Genomic DNA, 21,415 nt, shown 5'->3' on the forward strand with positions numbered 1-21,415 from the left:
CTCTCCTTCAAATTTGAGGGAGAGCTTAAATTTTTAACAGACAAAGAAATGCTGAGAGAATTTGCTAACAAAAGACCTGCCCTACTGGAGATACTAAAGGGAGCCCTACAGACAGAGAAACAAAGACAGGACAGAGAGACTTGGAGAAAGGTTCAGTACTAAAGAGATTCGGTATGGGTACAATAAAGGATATTAATAGAGAGAGGGAAAAATATGGCAAACATAAACCAAAGGATAAGATGGCCGATTCAAGAAATGCCTTCACGGTTTTAACGTTGAATGTAAATGGATTAAACTCCCAAATTAAAAGATATAGATTCGCAGAATGGATCAAAAAAAATGAACCATCAATATGTTGCATACAAGAGACTCATCTTAGACACAGGGACACAAAGAAACTGAAAGTGAAAGGATGGAAAAAAATATTTCATGCAAGCTACAGCCAAAAGAAAGCAGGTGTAGCAATATTAATCTCAGATAAAATAGACTTCAAATGCAGGGATGTTTTGAGAGACAAAGAAGGCCACTACATACTAATAAAAGGGGCAATTCAGCAAGAAGAAATAACAATCGTAAATGTCTATGCACCCAATCAAGGTGCCACAAAATACATGAGAGAAACACTGGCAAAACTAAAGGAAGCAATTGATGTTTCCACAATAATTGTGGGAGACTTCAACACATCACTCTCTCCTATAGACAGATCAACCAGACAGAAGACCAATAAGGAAATTGAAAACCTAAACAATCTGATAAATGAATTAGATTTAACAGGCATCTACAGGACATTACATCCCAAATCACCAGGATACACATACTTTTCTAGTGCTCACAGAACTTTCTCCAGAATAGATCATATGCTGGGACATAAAACAAGCCTCAATAAATTTAAAAAGATTGAAATTATTCAAAGCACATTCTCTGACCACAATGGAATACAATTAGAAGTCAATAACCATCAGAGACTTAGAAAATTCACAAATACCTGGAGGTTAAACAACACACTCCTAAACAATCAGTGGGTTAAAGAAGAAATAGCAAGAGAAATTGCTAAATATATAGAGACGAATGAAAATGAGAACACAACATACCAAAACCTATGGGATGCAGCAAAAGCAGTGCTAAGGGGGAAATTTATAGCACTAAACGCATATATTAAAAAGGAAGAAAGAGCCAAAATCAAAGAACTAATGGATCAACTGAAGAAGCTAGAAAATGAACAGCAAACCAATCCTAAACCAAGTACAAGAAAAGAAATAACAAGGATTAAAGCAGAAATAAATGACATAGAGAACAAAAAAACAATAGAGAGGATAAATATCACCAAAAGTTGGTTCTTTGAGAAGATCAACAAGATTGACAAGCCCCTAGCTAGACTGACAAAATCAAAAAGAGAGAAGACCCATATAAACAAAATAATGAATGAAAAAGGTGACATAACTGCAGATCCTGAAGAAATTAAAAAAATTATAAGAGGATATTATGAACAACTGTATGGCAACAAACTGGATAATGTAGAAGAAATGGACAATTTCCTGGAAACATATGAACAACCTAGACTGACCAGAGAAGAAATAGAAGACCTCAACCAACCCATCACAAGCAAAGAGATCCAATCAGTCATCAAAAATCTTCCCACAAATAAATGCCCAGGGCCAGATGGCTTCACAGGGGAATTCTACCAAACTTTCCAGAAAGAACTGACACCAATCTTACTCAAACTCTTTCAAAACATTGAAAAAAATGGAACACTACCTAACTCATTTTATGAAGCTAACATCAATCTAATACCAAAACCAGGCAAAGATGCTACAAAAAAGGAAAACTACCGGCCAATCTCCCTAATGAATATAGATGCAAAAATCCTCAACAAAATACTTGCAAATCGAATCCAAAGACACATTAAAAAAATCATACACCATGACCAAGTGGGGTTCATTCCAGGCATGCAAGGATGGTTCAACATAAGAAAAACAATCAATGTATTACAACACATTAAAAACTCGAAAGGGAAAAATCAATTGATCATCTCAATAGATGCTGAAAAAGCATTTGACAAAATCCAACATCCCTTTTTGATAAAAACACTTCAAAAGGTAGGAATTGAAGGAAACTTCCTCAACATGATAAAGAGCATATATGAAAAACCCACAGCCAGCATAGTACTCAATGGTGAGAGACTGAAAGCCTTCCCTCTAAGATCAGGAACAAGACAAGGATGCCCGCTAACACCACTGTTATTCAACATTGTGCTGGAAGTGCTAGCCAGGGCAATCCGGCAAGACAAAGAAATAAAAGGCATCCAAATTGGAAAAGAAGAAGTAAAACTGTCATTGTTTGCAGATGACATGATCTTATATCTAGAAAACCCTGAGAAATCAACGATACACCTACTGGAGCTAATAAACAAATTTAGCAAAGTAGCGGGATACAAGATTAATGCATATAAGTCAGTAATGTTTCTATATGCTAGAAATGAACAAACTGAAGAGACACTCAAGAAAAAGATACCATTTTCAATAGCAACTAAAAAAATCAAGTACCTAGGAATAAACTTAACCAAAGATGTAAAAGACCTATACAAAGAAAACTACATAACTCTACTAAAAGAAATAGAAGGGGACCTTAAAAGATGGAAAAATATTCCATGTTCATGGATAGGAAGGCTAAATGTCATTAAGATGTCAATTCTACCCAAACTCATCTACAGATTCAATGCAATCCCAATCAAAATTCCAACAACCTACTTTGCAGACTTGGAAAAGCTAGTTATCAAATTTATTTGGAAAGGGAAGATGCCTCGAATTGCTAAAGACACTCTAAAAAAGAAAAACGAAGTGGGAGGACTTACACCCCCTGACTTTGAAGCTTATTATAAAGCCACAGTTGCCAAAACAGCATGGTACTGGCACAAAGATAGACATATAGATCAATGGAATCGAATTGAGAATTCAGAGATAGACCCTCAGATCTATGGCCGACTGATCTTTGATAAGGCCCCCAAAGTCACCGAACTGAGCCATAACGGTCTTTTCAACAAATGGGGCTGGGAGAGTTGGATATCCATATCCAAAAGAATGAAAGAGGACCCCTACCTCACCCCCTACACAAAAATTAACTCAAAATGGACCAAAGATCTCAATATAAAAGAAAGTACCATAAAACTCCTAGAAGATAATGTAGGAAAACATCTTCAAGACCTTGTATTAGGAGGCCACTTCCTAGACTTTACACCCAAAGCACAAGCAACAAAAAAGAAAATAGATAAATGGGAACTCCTCAAGCTTAGAAGTTTCTGCACCTCAAAGGAATTTCTCAAAAAGGTAAAGAGGCAGCCAACTCAATGGGAAAAAATTTTTGGAAAGCATGTATCTGACAAAAGACTGATATCTTGCATATATAAAGAAATCCTACAACTCAATGACAATAGTACAGATGGCCCAATTATAAAATGGGCAAAAGATATGAAAAGACAGTTCTCTGAAGAGGAAATACAAATGGCCAAGAAACACATGAAAAAATGTTCAGCTTCACTAGCTATTAGAGAGATGCAAATTAAGACCACAATGAGATACCATCTAACACCGGTTAGAATGGCTGCCATTAAACAAACAGGAAACTACAAATGCTGGAGGGGATGTGGAGAAATTGGAACTCTTATTCATTGTTGGTGGGACTGTATAATGGTTCAGCCACTCTGGAAGTCAGTCTGGCAGTTCCTTAGAAAACTAGATATAGAGCTACCATTCGATCCAGCGATTGCACTTCTCGGTATATACCCGGAAGATCGGAAAGCAGTGACACGAACAGATATCTGCACGCCAGTGTTCATAGCAGCATTATTCACAATTGCCAAGAGATGGAAACAACCCAAATGTCCTTCAACAGATGAGTGGATAAATAAAATGTGGTATATACACACGATGGAACACTACGCGGCAGTAAGAAGGAACGATCTGGTGAAACATATGACAACATGGATGAACCTTGAAGACATAATGCTGAGCGAAATAAGCCAGGCACAAAAAGAGAAATATTATATGCTACCACTAATGTGAACTTTGAAAAATGTAAAACAAATGGTTTATAATGTAGAATGTAGGGGAACTAGCAGTAGAGAGCAATTAAGGAAGGGGGAACAATAATCCAAGAAGAACAGATAAGCTATTTAACGTTCTGGGGATGCCCAGAAATGACTATGGTCTGTTAATTTCTGATGGATGTAGTAGGAACAAGTTTACTGAAATGTTGCTATATTATGTAACTTTCTTGGGGTAAAGTAGGAACATGTTGGAAGTTAAGCAGTTATCTTAGGTTAGTTGTCTTTTTCTTACTCCCTTGTTATGGTCTCTTTGAAATGTTCTTTTATTGTATGTTTGTTTTCTTTTTAACTTTTTTTTTCATACAGTTGATTTAAAAAAGAAGGGAAAGTTAAAAAAAAAAAAAAAAAGAAAGAAAGAAAAAAGACAAACAAGGAAAAAAAAAAAATGATGTAGTGCCCCCTTGAGGAGCCTGTGGAGAATGCAGGGGTATTCGCCTACCCCACCTCCATGGTTGCTAACATGACCACAGACATAGGGGACTGGTGGTTTGATGGGTTGAGCCCTCTACCATAAGTTTTACCCTTGGGAAGACGGTTGCTGCAAAGGAGAGGCTAGGCCTCCCTGTATTTGTGCCTAAGAGTCTCCTCCTGAATGCCTCTTTGTTGCTCAGATGTGGCCCTCTGTCTCTGGCTAAGCCAACTTGAAAGGTGAAATCACTGCCCTCCCCCCTACGTGGGATCAGACACCCAGGGAAGTGAATCTCCCTGGCAACGTGGAATATGACTCCCGGGGAGGAATGTAGACCCGGCATCGTGGGATGGAGAACATCTTCTTGACCAAAAGGGGGATGTGAAAGGAAATGAAATAAGCTTCAGTGGCAGAGAGATTCCAAAACGAGCCGAGAGATCACTCTGGTGGGCACTCTTACGCACACTTTAGACAACCTTTTTTAGGTTCTAAAGAATTGGGGTAGCTGGTGGTGGATACCTGAAACTATTAAACTACAACCCAGAACCCATGAATCTCGAAGACAGTTGTATAAAAATGTAGCTTATGAGGGGTGACAATGGGATTGGGAATGCCATAAGGACCAAACTCCACTTTGTCTAGTTTATGGATGGATGTGTAGAAAAGTAGGGGAAGGAAACAAACAGTCAAACGTACCCAGTGTTCTTTTTTACTTCAATTGCTCTTTTTCACTCTAATTATTATTCTTGTTATTTTTTTGTGTGTGCTAATGAAGGTGTCAGGGATTGATTTAGGTGATGAATGTACAACTATGTAATGGTACTGTAAACAATCGAAAGTACAATTTGTTTTGTATGACTGCGTGGTATGTGAATATATCTCAATAAAATGATGATTAAAAAAAAAAAAAAAAAAAAAAACCCACCAACAAGAAAAGCCCAGGTCTGGATTCCTTCACAGGTGAGTTTTACCAAACATTCCAAGAAGAATTAACACCATTCCTGCTCAAACTCTTCCAAAAAATTCAAGAAGAGGAAACACTGTTACTCAGGATATACCCAGAAGATCTGAAAGCCAGGAAGCAACAGACACCTGCGCACCAATGTTCACAGCAGCATTATTCACAATTGCCAAAAGATGGAAACAATCAAAGTGTCCATCAATAGATATATGGACAAACAAATGTGGTATACACATGTGATGGAATATTATTCAGCAGTAAGAAGGAATGAAGTCTTGAAGTTCATGACAACATGGATGAACCTTGAGGATATTACGTTAAGCAAAGTAAGTCAGACACAAAAGGATAAATATTGTATGATCTCACTGCTATGAACTAATTACAATATGTAAACTCACAGACATAAAATATAGAATATCGGTTACCAGGATATAAAATGAGCCTAAAGAATAGGGAGTGATTGTTTAATATAAGTAGAATGTGTAATTAGGTTGAACTTAAATGTTTCGATACAGACAGAGGTAATGGTAGCATGTTATGAGAATAGTTAGCAGTGGTGAGTGTTGTGTGAGTGTGGTGGAAAAGGGAAGTTTAGAGTCATATATGTCACCAGAAGGAAAGTTGGAAGTTAAATTATGGGAATGTATAACACAGTGAATCTTGTGGTATATGTCAGTGATTAACTGTACAAATATAAAAAAGTTCTTTCATGAACCAGAGCAAATGTACAACACTGTTACAAGAAGTTAATAATAGAAGGGTATATGGAGAAAAATGTAACTACTGCAAACTACGGACTATAGTTAACAGTAATATTTTAATACTCTTTCATCAATAGTAATAAATGTACCACATCAATACGATGGGTCAATAATAAGAGGGAAAAAGAGTATGAGAAGATTAGGGTTTTCTTTTTTCTTTTTATATCTTTCCTGGAGTAAAGAAAATTTTCTAATTTCACCATGGGGAAGAATGCAAAACCGTGTAATGATACTGTAAGCCAGTGACTGTATACTTCAGAAGAGTCCTATGGTGTGTGGATATATCGCAATAAAATAGCATTAAAAAAATATGGAAAACAAACAGTGTTGGAGGGGATGCAGAGAAAAAGGAACACTCATTCACTGCTGATGAGAATATAAAATGATGCAGTCACTATGGAAAACAGTTTGGCTGTTGCTCAGAAAATTAAGTATAGAATTACCATATGATGCAGCAATCTCACTTCTATGTATGTACCTAAAAGGACTGAATGCAGGAACTTGAATAGTTAATTGCATACTGGTGCTCACAGATGCATTATTCACAATTGCCAAAAGATGGACCATTCCGGTTTGCTAATGTTGCCATTTTGCAAAACACCAGAAATGGACTGGCTTTTATAAAGGAGGTTTATTTGGTTACAAGGTTACAGTCTTAAGGCCATAAAGTGTCCAAGGCAAGGGATCAACAATAGGGTACCTTCTCTGGAGAAAGGCCATTGGCATCCGGGAAACCTCTGCTAGCTGGGAAGGCACGTGGCTGGCATCTGCTTGCTTCCGTTGCATTTCAAAATGACATTCTCCAAAATGTGTCAGCTTTCAATGGCAGTCTTCAAAACGTGTCTCAGCTGCAGCTTCTCGGAAGTCCTTCTGTTTGTCAGCTCTTTTATATGGATCCAGTGTTTTAATTAACACCCACCCATGAATGGGTGGGGTAACACCTCCATGAAATTATCCAATCAAAGGTCCTGCCCACAAGATGACTGAGTACATCTCCATGGAAACACTCGATCAAAAGGTTCCAACCTAATCAACACTCTTACGTCTGCCTCCACAAGACTGCATTAAAGAACATGGCGTTTTGGGGTACATAATACATCCAAACCAGCACATGGACACAACCCAAGTATCCATCAACTGATGAAGTGATAAACAAAATATGGTTTATACATACAATGGAATATTATTCAGCTACAAAAGGAATGATATGCTGATACATGTCACAACATGGAGGTAACCTCGAAGATACCATGTTGAATGAAGTAAGCAAGACACAAAAGGACAAACATTGTATGATCTCACTGATACGAAACAATTAGAATAAGTAAATTCACAGAGACAGAAACTAGAATATGGTTTACCACGGGCCAGAGGAGGGGGAGGGAATGGGGAGCAATGCTTCAATCACACAGAGTTTCTATTTGGGGTGATGGAAGAGTTTTAATAATGGATGATGGTGACGGTAGCACAACATTTTGAATGTAAGTTACAGCACTGAATTATATATTTAAAAGTGCTTACAAAGGGAAATTTCACTATATATTAAATATATACATATATTTTATATACTTTTTATATATGTATTTTGCATTTATTTTTTATATTTGTTACAAGAATAAAAATTAAAAGAAACTAACAAAACAACTATAAAACTGTACAACACAGTGAACCCTAATGTAAACAATGGAATACAGCTAATAATACATTTATAAAAATGTTCTTTTATTAATTATAGCAAATGTAACACACTAACACAAGGATTTAATAATAGGGTGGTATATGAAAAATCTATTCTATGTATGATTTTTATGTAAACCTACAACTTCTCTAATTAAAAAGCATTTTGGGAAGAGAAGGGTTGAGATATAAAAAACAAGACATAATCCTTAAAATGCATATTTTTTAGATCCATAAGCTTGTTACTAGTGGGTCAGAAATTTGAAGGAAAGATTTCTACCAGCCTCCTCAAGTAGCAAAATCTTTCCAATGTCATAACATCCAAAATACCAAATTATATTAATTCTGCCAGAGACAAAAAATTATTCAGTAATGCTAACTAATGTGATATTCATTCTGTAACTTATGAAAATATTCTATAAAGTTGCTCTTCTAATATTAACTCAAATAAGTAAACAAAAAGACAGATATGCCCACATCAGGTAAATGTGTTAGTATTCACCTGTGAGAATTGTTCAATTCGCTCGTTCACATCAGGTAGCATCCATGTATCTTCACCCCGAAGTCGCTTAAGTTCTTTACACCTTTCTTCCTTTTCAAAACTGGCTTTAGCCTATAACATTGAGAAAAAATTAACAAGTGAACTACTTTTCACAACCAAGAAAACAAAAACCTCACCCACTTTCATATCATTCTCATGAAGGAATCTGCTTCTGCCAAAGTACAGAAAATATCTTTTTAAAACAAAACACAAGGACTTCTGGGAAGATGGCAAAGTGGGTGAGGTGCAGCTGGCTTCTCCTCCATGAAGGAAACTAGAGAGGGGCTGAAGTATGCCTGGGACCACGGTTTCGGGATGTGAGAGCCCACAGAGAGACTCATAGTACATGGTGGGGACCTGGATGGAAAGGCGGAGGGACTTCACCTTGAGGGACAGATGGACCCACCCAACTGTAGGTGGTAACTCTGACTAGATCATTTCCACGGAGGTGTGGCCCTCCCATTCAGTGTGGGCCTTGATTAGTTTACTAGAGCACTATATAAGCTCAGACAAAAGGAGCAAGCTTGCTAAAGCCAAGAGGGACACTTTGAAGAACGAATAGGAGCTGAGAGAGGAGCTACAGTTTACAGAGACATTTCGGAGACAGCCTTTGAAAGCAGACTTTTGCTCCTGAGAAGCTACAAGAGGACAAATGCCCCAAGAGCAACTGAGAGTGACATTTTGAAGAGGAGCTGCAGCCTAGAGAGGAAGCTCTTGGGAGAAAACCATTTTGAAACTAGAACTTGGAGCAGACGCCAGCCACGTGCTTTCTCAGCTAACAGGTTTTCCAGAAGCCATTGGCCATCCTCCAGCAAAGGTACTCGATTGTTGATGTGTTACCTTGGACACTTTGTGGTCTTAAGACTGTAACTGTGTAACCAAATAAGCCATCTTTATAAAAGCCAATCCATTTCTGGTGTTTTGCAAAATGGCAACAATTAGCAAACCAGAACACAATCCAAGTGTCCTTCAACAGACAAGTGGATAAACAAAATGTGGTATATACATACGATGGAATACTATGCAGCAGTCAGAAGGAACAAGGTCCTGAAAATATGGCAACATGGTTGAACCTTGAAGATAAAGTGCTGAGTGAAATAAGTCAGACACAAAAGGAGAGATACTGTATGTCACCACTACTATGAACTCCCTGAACAATGTAAAATCAACATCTTATAATGTAGAATATTGGAGACTCAGAGATAGACAGAAGCTAGTGAAGGGAGAATGATAACCTAATATGTTCAGATATGTTAATGAGGGTGAATTTAAAGGTATGAGAATGGATAGGGTGATGATTGTTTGTTAATGGGATTATAAGTATCAGAGCTACACTGAAGGCAAACAGGATTGAAAGGGGTTGTTTAAAGGCATGTATCCCACAGATCAGCACTACAAATACAGAGAGGTGCTTGCATGATATACTTCTAAGGTATGACATTGGTACAGAGAGTTGATAACAGAGTGGTACATGGGAAAAATCTACCTATTGCATACTAGGGACTAGAGTCGAAAGGTTGTCCTGGAGGTTACTCCTATGCAAGATCCAGCTAGATGTCCCAAATGGCCAAGGTATGATAAGCCAAAGTCAACAGTATCCGAGACTCTATAGAGTCTCACTCACTAAGTTTATTCTTCAGAAACTTAAATCCTCCAGAGAGCTTCTATGCCAGCTAAGTCCCCAAACTCAGAAGCAATAGCCTCTTCAAGAACATCAACCAGTTGCGCCCCCTGCTCCTATAATGTTGACACCCTTTTTGAACATGAACAAGTTAGGGTAATCACTGCCTAGACATCCCTGAAGATCAGGAAAATGATTAAACTAGAGGAAAAAAACAAGATAAAATTTAACAAAGGATTATGAATACTGAATCTATATATAATTTTCTTTTTCTTAGTTGGTAGGGTATTAGAACAGTTAGAAGGGAATAAACTGAAAATAGTGGAACTGTAACCCATAACATTCTTTGAAATTTGCTATATAGCCACTTGTTAAATTGTAATTTGGAAGTTATCACCTTTTAGTATATATGTTATATTTCACAATAAGGAAATAACTGACTCTACGGTACTATAAACCATAACATTATTGGAAACTTCCTATATAACTACTTGTTAAATTATACTTTGAAAGTTATCACCTTTTTGCATTTATATTTCACAATAAGGAAATAACGGAAACTGAGGAACTGTAACCTATAGCATTCTTTGAAATTTGCTATTTGTTAAATTGCATTTGGAAAGTTATCACTTCTATGTAAATATGTTATATTTCACAATTAAAAAAAAAAAAAACACACACATCTCCACATTATCTAGAGAATTCAGCCACCAAACAGGGGCAGAATCCCGGAACCTATTGTAGACACTCGATCTCTCTAAGCTTCCTACCTCAACTACAACTTGAATTCTTTTTCCTTTCACCATTCCTAGTGCTACTGCCTTAAAGTTTTCTAACCGTTAGGACATCGATTCCTGTGCCTTCAACCTACAACACCTGATCTCTTTACCCCTCAAAAAAAAAAAAAAAATACTGCAGGAAGAATCATTTTTCTAAAAAACAAGTGTTAATTTTTATTCGCACTCCAACAATGGTCAACTAAAGCAAGTTTTTCCTGAATAGTTATTCCTTATCTCCTCCAAACTCTGAAGTTGAATTTGATGCTTCTCAAATTCTATGCAGATATGGTAGTGAATTGAAATAATTCAGAGCATGATTTTTTACCATAATGCAGGTAAGCTACAAGGCAATAATAATAAAAAGATAACTCAAAAATCTCCACATGGAATTCCTGATAGTCTCACAAGCATTAGGGACTCCCAATTCAATAAAGTCAAGCTCTTGATCTTGGGGCCTGCCCTTTCAAAACTCATTCCTGCAAAGGAGAAGATAAGCCCACCTATAATTATGCCTAAGAGTCACCCCAAGAGAACCTCTTTTGTTGCTCAGATGTGGCTTCTCTCTCAGCCAATTCTGTAAATAAACTCACTACCCTCCCCCCTACATGGAACATGACTACAGAGGTGTAAGTCTCCATGGCAACACTGGACATGACTCTCAAGGATGAGCCTAGTCCTGGCATCATGGGATTGAGAAAGCCTTCTTGACCAAAAGGGGGAAAAGGAATGAAACAAAATAAAGTTTCAGTGGCTAAAAGATTTCAAATAGAGTCAAGAAGTCATTCTGGAGGTAATTTTTATGCATTATATAGATATTCCTTTTTAGTTTCTAGTGTATTAGAATAGCTAGAAGGAAATATCTGAAACTATTGAACTGTAATCCAGTAGACTGGATTCTTTTTTTTTTTTTTTTTAATTCAGTTTTATTGAAATATATTCACAAACCATACAGTCATCCATGGTATACAATCAACTGTTCACAGTATGATCATATAGTTATGCGTTCATCACCACAATCTATTTCTGAACATTTTCCTTACATCAGAAAGAATCAGAATAAGAATAAAAAATAAAAATGAAAAGAGAATACCCAAACCATCCCCCCATCCCACCCTATTTGTCATTTAGTTTTTACTCCCATTTTTCTACTGATTTTTTTTCAATTTTTTAACTTTGTTTATCAAAAAATTAAAAACAAACAGGCAAACAACAACCAAAAAAACCCCACAACATTTCAAACAAAGCAATGGATTAAGGAAAACAAATAACCTAAAATAACTACTTTGCTTCCAATATGTTCCTACCATACCCCAAGAAAATTAATAAACCATGTCCAAACAGAGGAGTAAGAAAAACAAATAATCTAAAATAACTACATTGCTTCCATCATGTTCCTACCATACCCCAAGAAAATTAACAACCCCTAAGAAAACAAAGGAATAAGAGAAAAAAAAAAACCTAAAATAACTCTATTGCTTCCAACATGATCTTACTATATCCAAGAAAGTTTACAAACCATAATCATTCCTGAGCATTCCCATAACATTGAGATTACCCTCCACAGTTTATCTGTTCTTATTAGATTATCATTCCCCCTCCACTAATTGGTATCTCTAGGTCCCCTACATTCTACAGTATAAAACATTGTACATTTTTCACAGAATTCACATTAGTGGTAACATACAATATCTCTCTTTTTGTGCCTGGCTTATTTTGCTCAGCATTATGTCTTTTTTTTTTTTTTTTTTAATCTTCATTTTATTGAGATATATTCATATACCACGCAGTCATACAAAACAAATCATACTTTCAATTGTTCACAGTACCATTACATAGTTGTACATTCATCACCCAAATCAATCCCTGACACCTTCATTAGCACACACACAAGAATAACAAGAATAATAATTAGAGTGAAAAAGAGCAATTGAAGTAAAAAAGAACACTGGGTACCTTTGTCTGTTTGTTTCCTTCCCCTATTTTTCTACTCATCCATCCATAAACTAGACAAAGTGGAGTGTGGTCCTTATGGCTTTCCCAATCCCCTTGTCACCCCTCATAAGCTACATTTTTATACAACTATCTTCGAGATTCATGGGTTCTGGGTTGTAGTTTGATAGTTTCAGGTATCCACCACCAGCTACCCCAATTCTTTAGAACCTAAAAAGGGTTGTCTAAAGTGTGCGTAAGAGTGCCCACCAGAGTGACCTCTCGGCTCCTTTTGGATTCTCTCTGCCACTGAAGCTTATTTCATTTCCTTTCACATCCCCCTTTTGGTCAAGAAGATGTTCTCCGTCCCACGATGCCAAGTCTACATTCCTCCCCGGGAGTCATATTCCACGTTGCCAGGGAGATTCACTCCCCTGGGTGTCTGATCCCACGTAGGGGGGAGGGCAGTGATTTCACCTTTCAAGTTGGCTTAGCTAGAGAGACAGGGCCACATCTGAGCAACAAAGAGGCATTCGGGAGGAGGCTCTTAGGCACAACCATAGGGAGGCCTAGCCTCTCCTTTGCAGCAACCGTCTTCCCAAGGGTAAAACCTGTGGTAGAGGGCCCAACCCATCAAACCACCAGTCCCCTATTAGACTAGATTCTTGATGATGACTGTGTAACTACATATCTTTTATCGTGTGACCGTGTGATTGTGGAAACCTTGTGACCAACACACCCTTGATCCAGTGTATGGGCAGATGAGTAACAAAATAAGGACAAAAAATAAATAAATAGTAGGGGTGAGGAGATAAGCAGTATGGAATGTTTTGAGTCTTCATTTTTATTTTTTTCTTGGAGTAATAAAAATGTTCTAAAATTGATTGTGGTGACGAATGCACAACTATATGATACTGTGGGGCACTGATTGTATAGTCTGGATGGATGATTTGATGTGTGAATATATCTCAATAAAATTGCATTTAAAATCTCAAAAAAAATTCTATGCATATGTGATGGCTAGGTTCATGTGTCAACTTAGTCAGGTGATGGTATACCCAGGTGTCTGGTCAAGCAAGCACTGGACTAACTGTTACTGCAAGGACATTTATGGCCAGTTAATAAACCAGAAGGCTGTTTTACTAAATCATCAGTCAACTGGCTGCAGCTCTGACTGATTAGATCAACAAAGGGCATGTCTTCCACAAGGAGAGAATGCAATCAGCTGGATTTAATCCAATTAGTTGAAGATTTAAAGTAAGACACAGAGACGACCTTCACTTCTTCGGCTGACCAGTGAAGTGTTTCCTGAGGAGTTCATTAAAGTTGCCAGTTCGCTGCCTGAGGAGTTTATGGAATATGTTCATAGGAGTTGCCAGTTTGCTCCCTGAGGAGTTCATCAAACATCTTCATTGGAATTGCCAGTCTGCTGCCTGCCCTACAGAATTTGGACTCGTGCATACCCACAGTTGTGTGAGACACTTTTATAAATCTTATATTTATAGATATCTCTTGTTGATTCTGTTTCCCTAGAGAACCCTAACTAATACAGCATACCTCTACTATAAAATTTATTACAGCTATATTCTATTTGCCTATATGTTCCTTGAAATAGGTACATCTGTAGAAGAGCTCTACATCCCCAGGAGGATTTACAGGGTAGTTCAATGAATGTTTGTTGAAATAAAAATTAAATGAAATAAAATACTGTTCTAGTTTGCTAGTGCTGCTGGAATGCAAAACACCAGAAATGGATTGGCTTTTATAAAGGGGATTTATTTGGTTACAGAGTTACAGTCTTAAGGCCATAAAGAGTCCAAGGCAACACATCAACAATCGGGTACCTTCACTGGAGGATGGCCAATGGTGTCTGGAAAGCCTCTGTTAGCTAGGAAGGCATGTGGCTGGTGTCTGCTCCAAGTTCTGGTTTCAAAATGGCTTTCTCCCAGGACGTTCCTCCTAGGCTGCAGTTCCTCAAAAATGTCACTCTTAGTTGCACTTGGGATATTTGTCCTCTCTCAGCTTCTCTGGAGCAAGAGTCTGCTTTCAACAGCCGTCTGCAAAATGTCTCTCATCTGCAGCTCCTGTGCTTTCTTCAAGTGTCTCTCTTGGCTGTAGCTCCTCTTCAAAACATCACTCACAGCTGTACTGAGTTCCTTCTCTTTGAGTCAGCTCATTTATATGGCTCCACTGATCAAGGCCCACCCTGAATGGGTGGGGCCATGCCTCCATCAGAGTATCTCATCAGAGTCATCACCCACAGCTGGGTGGGGCACATTCCAAGCAAATCTAATCAGCACCAAAACGTCTGCCCCACAAGACTACATCAAAGATAATGGTGTTTGGGGGACACAATACATTCAAACTGGCACAAATACCTAGCAGGATATTTATTAATCACAGCATTATTTACAGTAGTGAAAAAATGGAAATAATCCATGGGTCAACTATAGAAAAAGGAAATAAATAATTTAGCATATCTATGAGATGAAATAGTATGAAGCCATTAAAAAAAAAAAAAAAAAAAAAACAGGCCCTTCAGAGATTATTTAATGGCATGGAAAACTGTTTAAAATAAAAATGACAAAATGTGGGATGGAACTACACTTGAGAATGACTCCAATTTTGTTGAAAAGAGTTTGAGGATCTGGATCCGTGGACAGACATACAAAAAATTAAAAAAATTTAAAAAAAAAAAAAAACAGAAGAATGTACACCAAAATTTTAATTACTTCTGGAATATGGCAAGTGTTTGCTTTTTTAAAACTTTGTAGATTTGGCAATCTTCTAAAATAAAATTTTAAGAGACACAAATATTTCAAAAATGTTATTTTCAGTAGACAAAGGACATAAATAGGCATTTCTCCAAAGAAAATTAACAAAAGCCCTATAAGCACATGAAAAGATACTCAAAATCGTTTGCCATTAGGAAATGCAAATCAAAATCACAGCCACTTCACACCCACTAGGATGGCTATTATTTTAAAAACAGAGAGTAACAAGTGCTAGCAAGGATATGGAGGAATTGGAACCCTCATGCATTGCTGGTGGGAATGTAAAATGATGCGATCACTGTGCAAAAGAGTTTGCCAGTTTCTCAAAAAGTTAAATACAGATTTACCATATGACCCAACAATTTCACTCCTAGGTTTGTATCCAAAAGAATTAAAAACGGACTCAAACAGGTACACGTATACCAATGTTCACAGCAGCATTATTCACAACAGGCAAAAGGTAGAAACCACCCAAGTATCCATAGACGGATGAATGGATAAACAAAATTTTGAGGTATATCCTTACGATGGAATATTATTCGGTCATAAAAAGGAATGACATTCTGATACATGCTACAACACGGATGAACCTTGAAAACATTATGCTAAATGAAATAAACCTGATACAAAAGGACAAATATTGCATAATTACACTTATATGAAATATCTAAAATAAGCAAATTCAAGGAAACAGAGAGATTAGAGGTTTCCAGGGCTCTGGGGGACAGGAATAGAGAGTTACTGTTTAATGGATACCAAGTTTCTATTTAAGAAGATGAAAAAGTTGTGGAAATGGATGGTGGTGATAGTAGCACAACATTGTAATGTAATAAATGCCATTGAATTGTACACTTAAAAATGGTTTCAAAGGCAAGTTTTGAGCCATTTTATCACAATAAAATTTTTAAAAAAAAAAGACATGCATATCCAAAACAATGTAATTTTTCAAAGTATGTGTGTACACACACACACACACACACACACACACACACACGCCCATACCTTCCTAGCCGTTGCCTCTCTGGTTCTCAGCTGTCTCATCAATGCAACAAGACTGGACTAACTGATCTCCACTGGTGACCATTTGACCCAGTTTGCCCTTTCAGTCCTCATTCATGACTTTTTCTCTCAATAATTATTAATAGCACCCTCTTTCACTCTCAAAAACTTAGATGATAAATTATGTGGTTTATCCTCCTTTAAAAACATGATACAATAAACTCCTGGGAAAAAGAGTTACAGTATTATTTCCTTTAACTACAAAACCAGATATAAGGAGAGTAGACTCAAAAGCAAGATTCTGAAGTATCAAAAGTCAGAAGAACGGATTATGAAGGCATATTCAACTACAAAAATCACTCGCAAGAAGTCTCTTAAGTATTTCTATTCTTGCATCAATGGGTACAAACACTTCACAAGTGATTAAGTGAATGAGATAATCTGTATACATTTTCATCAAGTAGAAGGTTTAAAAAGTGAAATATCTAACATATATGATTAATTTATCCTTAGAGAAGTTCTTAACTACCATAAAACATATGGTAGTCTAAGATGTGCAGGGGAATGGCTCTGCCATGACACCTAAGCAACTTTGCATTTATTCATACAGGCCATGAAGGCAAGGCTTAAGCTCAGCTGACCTAGGTCTTGGAAGAATGCCTCATGATCCTCCTGTAACAAGACATCATAGGAGGCTTGTGGGGAACTGATGGTAGGCCATTTCCCAGTTGCCTCCCCATCTTCCTGGGAGTTGTCATGAGACAGTTTTTCATCACCTCCCAGGTTCTAATGAAGTAAGAAGCTTTCTGCCTCACCCTCTATTTAGAGAATACCTGCAGGCTATAAAACTACTTAGCTGTAATATCTGCTCCTCAGCAACAGAGTGTCCCCCCATCTATGTGCAGTCACATGGCCCCTTGTTTCAGTGCCATCATCTGGGACAAGAAACAGAAAGAGCTGACACTTTAACTACTCTTGCTTTTACTGTCTATATAAGTTATAAACTGTCTGAATCTAACAAGAGTTCATTGTTTCTTTCCCAGCCAAACCTGTAAGCCTTGCCTTGACATTATGTTAAAATACGTCATGGCCATGGGCATAAGCAGTCTGAAGAAACACTATACTCTATCACCATCTTCATAAAACCCTCCCAGATTTTTACAGTGCTTCAAAGCTCATAGAACTTATCAGTCATACGGCACTTATTACAAATGTTAATGCTTCATTTGGAAGCCATAAAAAAAAAACCATCCCTTTAACACCCATTTTTAAAAAGAAGCTTCAAAACTTCTCCAAAGAGTATCACAAGATTGATAAAAACATCCTTATTTCAGACACTGACTGAAAAGAAAAACAGAAAGGAAAAAATACATAAAAGCTACATAAGGAAAATATAGGTCTCAGTCACACAATGTTCAGAGTAGATGAAAATGTGAAATATTAAACCAAGGTGGGAAGAATGTTTGTTTTCTCTGAGGGAGTTATTGGAAAATAAGCAAATAATCAAAATACCCAGGAGAAGAGAACAAAGAAATCACTAACCTAATATCAGGCCCAAGATTGACATTAACATCATCTTAAAATAATATTTTAAAAATTGATAACATATACCATGATGTCAAAAGTATGGAAAGATACTTTATATCCTGATGATGATCAAGTAAATTCTTACAGCCTCTATGGTGGGCAACTTTGTCATACCTATCAAAATTACAAAAACATATATCCACTTCTAGGAACGTATCCAACAGATATAAGTATATATGTGCAAATGATAATATGTACAAATGACCATATATGAGGTTATTCATTGTAGCAATGTAATAGTGAAAGATTATCCAAAAAAACACTCACATATGCCCAAATGTTATTACATGAATGACTACAGATGGTATTATTCATCAAAGTCTTCTTTTTAATAAAGATTGGAAATAAATGTAATTCAGTAAGACTAATTAAATAAATTATGATACAGCAATACAGTGGAATATTTTGCAGCTGTTAAAAAAATAAAAGAAAAAAGAAAAGAAAAGAAAAGAAAAGAAAAGAAAAGAAAAGAAAAGAAAAGAAGCTCTGTATCTCTATATATACTGATGGGGAGTGACCACCATAATACACTGTTAGGAGAAAATACCAAAGTTCAATACCAGTGTGTAAAGTATGTTATATTTTGTGTAAAAAAGTGGGAAGAGGAGTGGACAAATGGTATGAACATATTTGCTTGTATATGCATAAAATATTCCTGGAAGAACAGGTGAGCAGTAAGTAGCACTGTTTACCTCCAGGGAAGGGAAATGGATGGCTTAGCTCAGAAATGGGAGATTTTCTCATTGTTTACCCTTCCATATCTTTTGAATTTTGAACTATATGAATCTATTAACTATTCAAAAATATATAAATACATTGTAAACAATGGACTACAGTTAATAGCAAAATTATAAAAATGTTCATTCGTGTAACGAATGTACCACACTAACACAAGGCATGATTAATAGTAGGGTGGAATACAGGAACTCTGTATTTTATGCACGATTTTCTGTAAATCTGCAATTTCTGTAATAAATATATATATAAATAAAATGTAAATATTTAAAACACAGCACTTTTTATTCCATATATCCAAGAATGTATTACCTATACACAATGGCACAGATTAGGAAATTTTCTATACTTTCAATTATCAAAGTATAATCTTTATAAAGTTAAAAACACAGTTCTCACACTAATACATAATGAGCACATGTCCCCTCATTAATGAGAGAACCAGCAATATGACAAAGCTAGTTTAAAAAAATATATACTACACATATACGAAATGTATCCATATATAGTCAATGGAAAAAAATAATGCTGGAATATGATTGCTAAATTAGATTCAAAACTGGTTAATGTCCAACAGAGCAAAGGAACAATAATCTTTGAGGTTATATTCTCTACCTCCCTACCAATCAGGAATTAACATATCTTCACTACTTTCTAAAAGTTAATTATTAGTTTACAGAGTCTTAGCTATCATCAAGAGTAAACAGTTAGTCAAACAAAATTACATTGCCTTAATCAGATGACCATTAAGCAGGCTTCTTAGCCTAGTCTCTACTTTGATATTAAAGGGAAACACTAAAATTTTTGCTTTATTTCCAAGTTTTGAATATTTTTTCTTAATACATCAGAGGGTAAACTGCAAGTTGTCTTCTTCCAGAATTTGTGAGAGTCATTTTATTCCACACTAATAAAGTAAGGAAGCTCAAACAGAAACTCCCCTCAAAAGAAAATGCATTACAATAAGAAAACACTTAATGAACTTCTAACATTGCAAACAGATGTCAGTTTTCAAGGTACCCTTAGTCTGCACAAAAATAAATAATTTTCATAGTTCCTATTCAACAATCTAATCTGATAGGTTGCTGTCCTTTACCAAGAGAGTTCTATTAGAACTGCTTTGTCACCACTCATCCTCCCACAAATTTATCTTTCTTCCTTTCTCCAGTAATAGTCAACAAAGTGTCCCCAAATCTCAAAAAAAAAAAACTGCAATTTAAATATCAATGTCTAATTTCTTTCACAAGAACACTAAATAACAGCAAGTCACGCTGAGATTGCAGATAGGTCTTAAAGAGAGGAGGATCTACAAGGATGATTACAAACCCTACTCCTTCTAAACACTGCTTGAAATATCAAAGAAAAAAGGATGAAGAATATATGTGTGTGTGTGTGTGTGTGTGTGTGCATGCGTGTATTTCAGGTTCTGAAATCTGGGAACATTACCAACCTTTCACTTGTCCAAGTCTAATAGCCTACACTCACTCTTTAAGATCTGGCTGTTGTCATTATCCCCTTCTTTTACCTCTTCTCTACTCGCTCCTTCTCACCTGCATTTCAACTCGTCTAAAACCCTTCCATCTTAAACCAAAATAAAACCCTCTGTACACTATGTAGCCCCCCAACTAATTTTTCCCCTTCATTGTCAAACTTCTCATATCTTGACTAGCTTCCAGATAACATAATACAATTTACTTCCTCCGTTTTTTAACATAATATGTATTTCAATCTTAATGAAAACTACAATGTTTCTCAACCTTTTTCGAGGGTCTCAAGTATCAATCCTTGTTTCAATCAGTAAGGGCTTACAATAAGCCTGGAATTTATACCAATACTACTAACAGTAGATTGAAGCAGCCATACACAGTCTACTCCAATGCGCTTTGCATATGTTCCTCAAAAGGAAAAAATTTCATTTCAAATACAACAGGAGCGAGGGCAGGCTGAGAAGCCGTTGGCAGAAGAGTTGTTGCAAGAGGCCGAGTCCCTTCAACGTGCGCAGCCTAGGTGATAGAAAAAGTCGAGAAGGGGTGACTTTAAAAGGTAAAGAAACTCAGAGGAAGAAGAACAGATTACCTTGCAAAAAGAATGAGCAACTGGACAGTCAAAGCATCTAGTATGGAGAGAACCCAAGAGTTCGGGGACATCCCAAAGGGAGACCCCGCCCACATAAGGTATGGAACTGAAGGCAGAGGACGAGGGGCTGAAGGCCTAGCTCTCGGGAACCTTTCATTCCCACGATTCTAAATGGCTCCAAAGCACCCATAACGGAAGTAGGTACCTGGCGCAACACTTCGGCCCTGGCAATCCGAGTCTGTTCTTTACGTTCTTCAATACTCCTCTCACTTTCAAATCTACCACTGGCAGCCGCCATAGTTGTTATCGTCGTAAAGGTAGGAAGCCGTCAGGAAACCCCAGTTTACGACCGTCGTAAATTAGTAAACAAACCGAGGCTCCGACGAGGGGGAGGAGGGGGGGGGGCCTGCTCCATCTACAGAGCATGCGCAGATCTGAGCGCAGCTTAAGGATCGGCTGATTACGCC

General features: G+C 36.9%; 1 protein-coding gene across 2 annotated transcripts in view; it reads right to left on the bottom strand.

Annotated features, from left to right (window-relative positions):
* Window positions 1-21,270, bottom strand: part of CWF19L2 (CWF19 like cell cycle control factor 2) — a 174,272-nt gene extending 153,002 nt beyond the window's left edge. For both annotated transcript variants that reach the window (XM_037841310.1, XM_037841309.1), the window contains exons 1-2: window positions 21,154-21,270; window positions 8,413-8,523 (exon numbers count right to left, since the gene is read on the bottom strand). In XM_037841310.1, the coding sequence (XP_037697238.1) occupies window positions 8,413-8,523; window positions 21,154-21,246 (204 nt within the window). In that variant the 5' untranslated portion in view covers window positions 21,247-21,270. The remainder of the gene's footprint in view (window positions 1-8,412; window positions 8,524-21,153) is intronic.
* Window positions 21,271-21,415: the final 145 nt, after the last annotated feature.

Source organism: Choloepus didactylus, chromosome 6, assembly GCF_015220235.1.
Source record: "Choloepus didactylus isolate mChoDid1 chromosome 6, mChoDid1.pri, whole genome shotgun sequence".
NCBI lineage: Eukaryota > Metazoa > Chordata > Mammalia > Pilosa > Megalonychidae > Choloepus > Choloepus didactylus.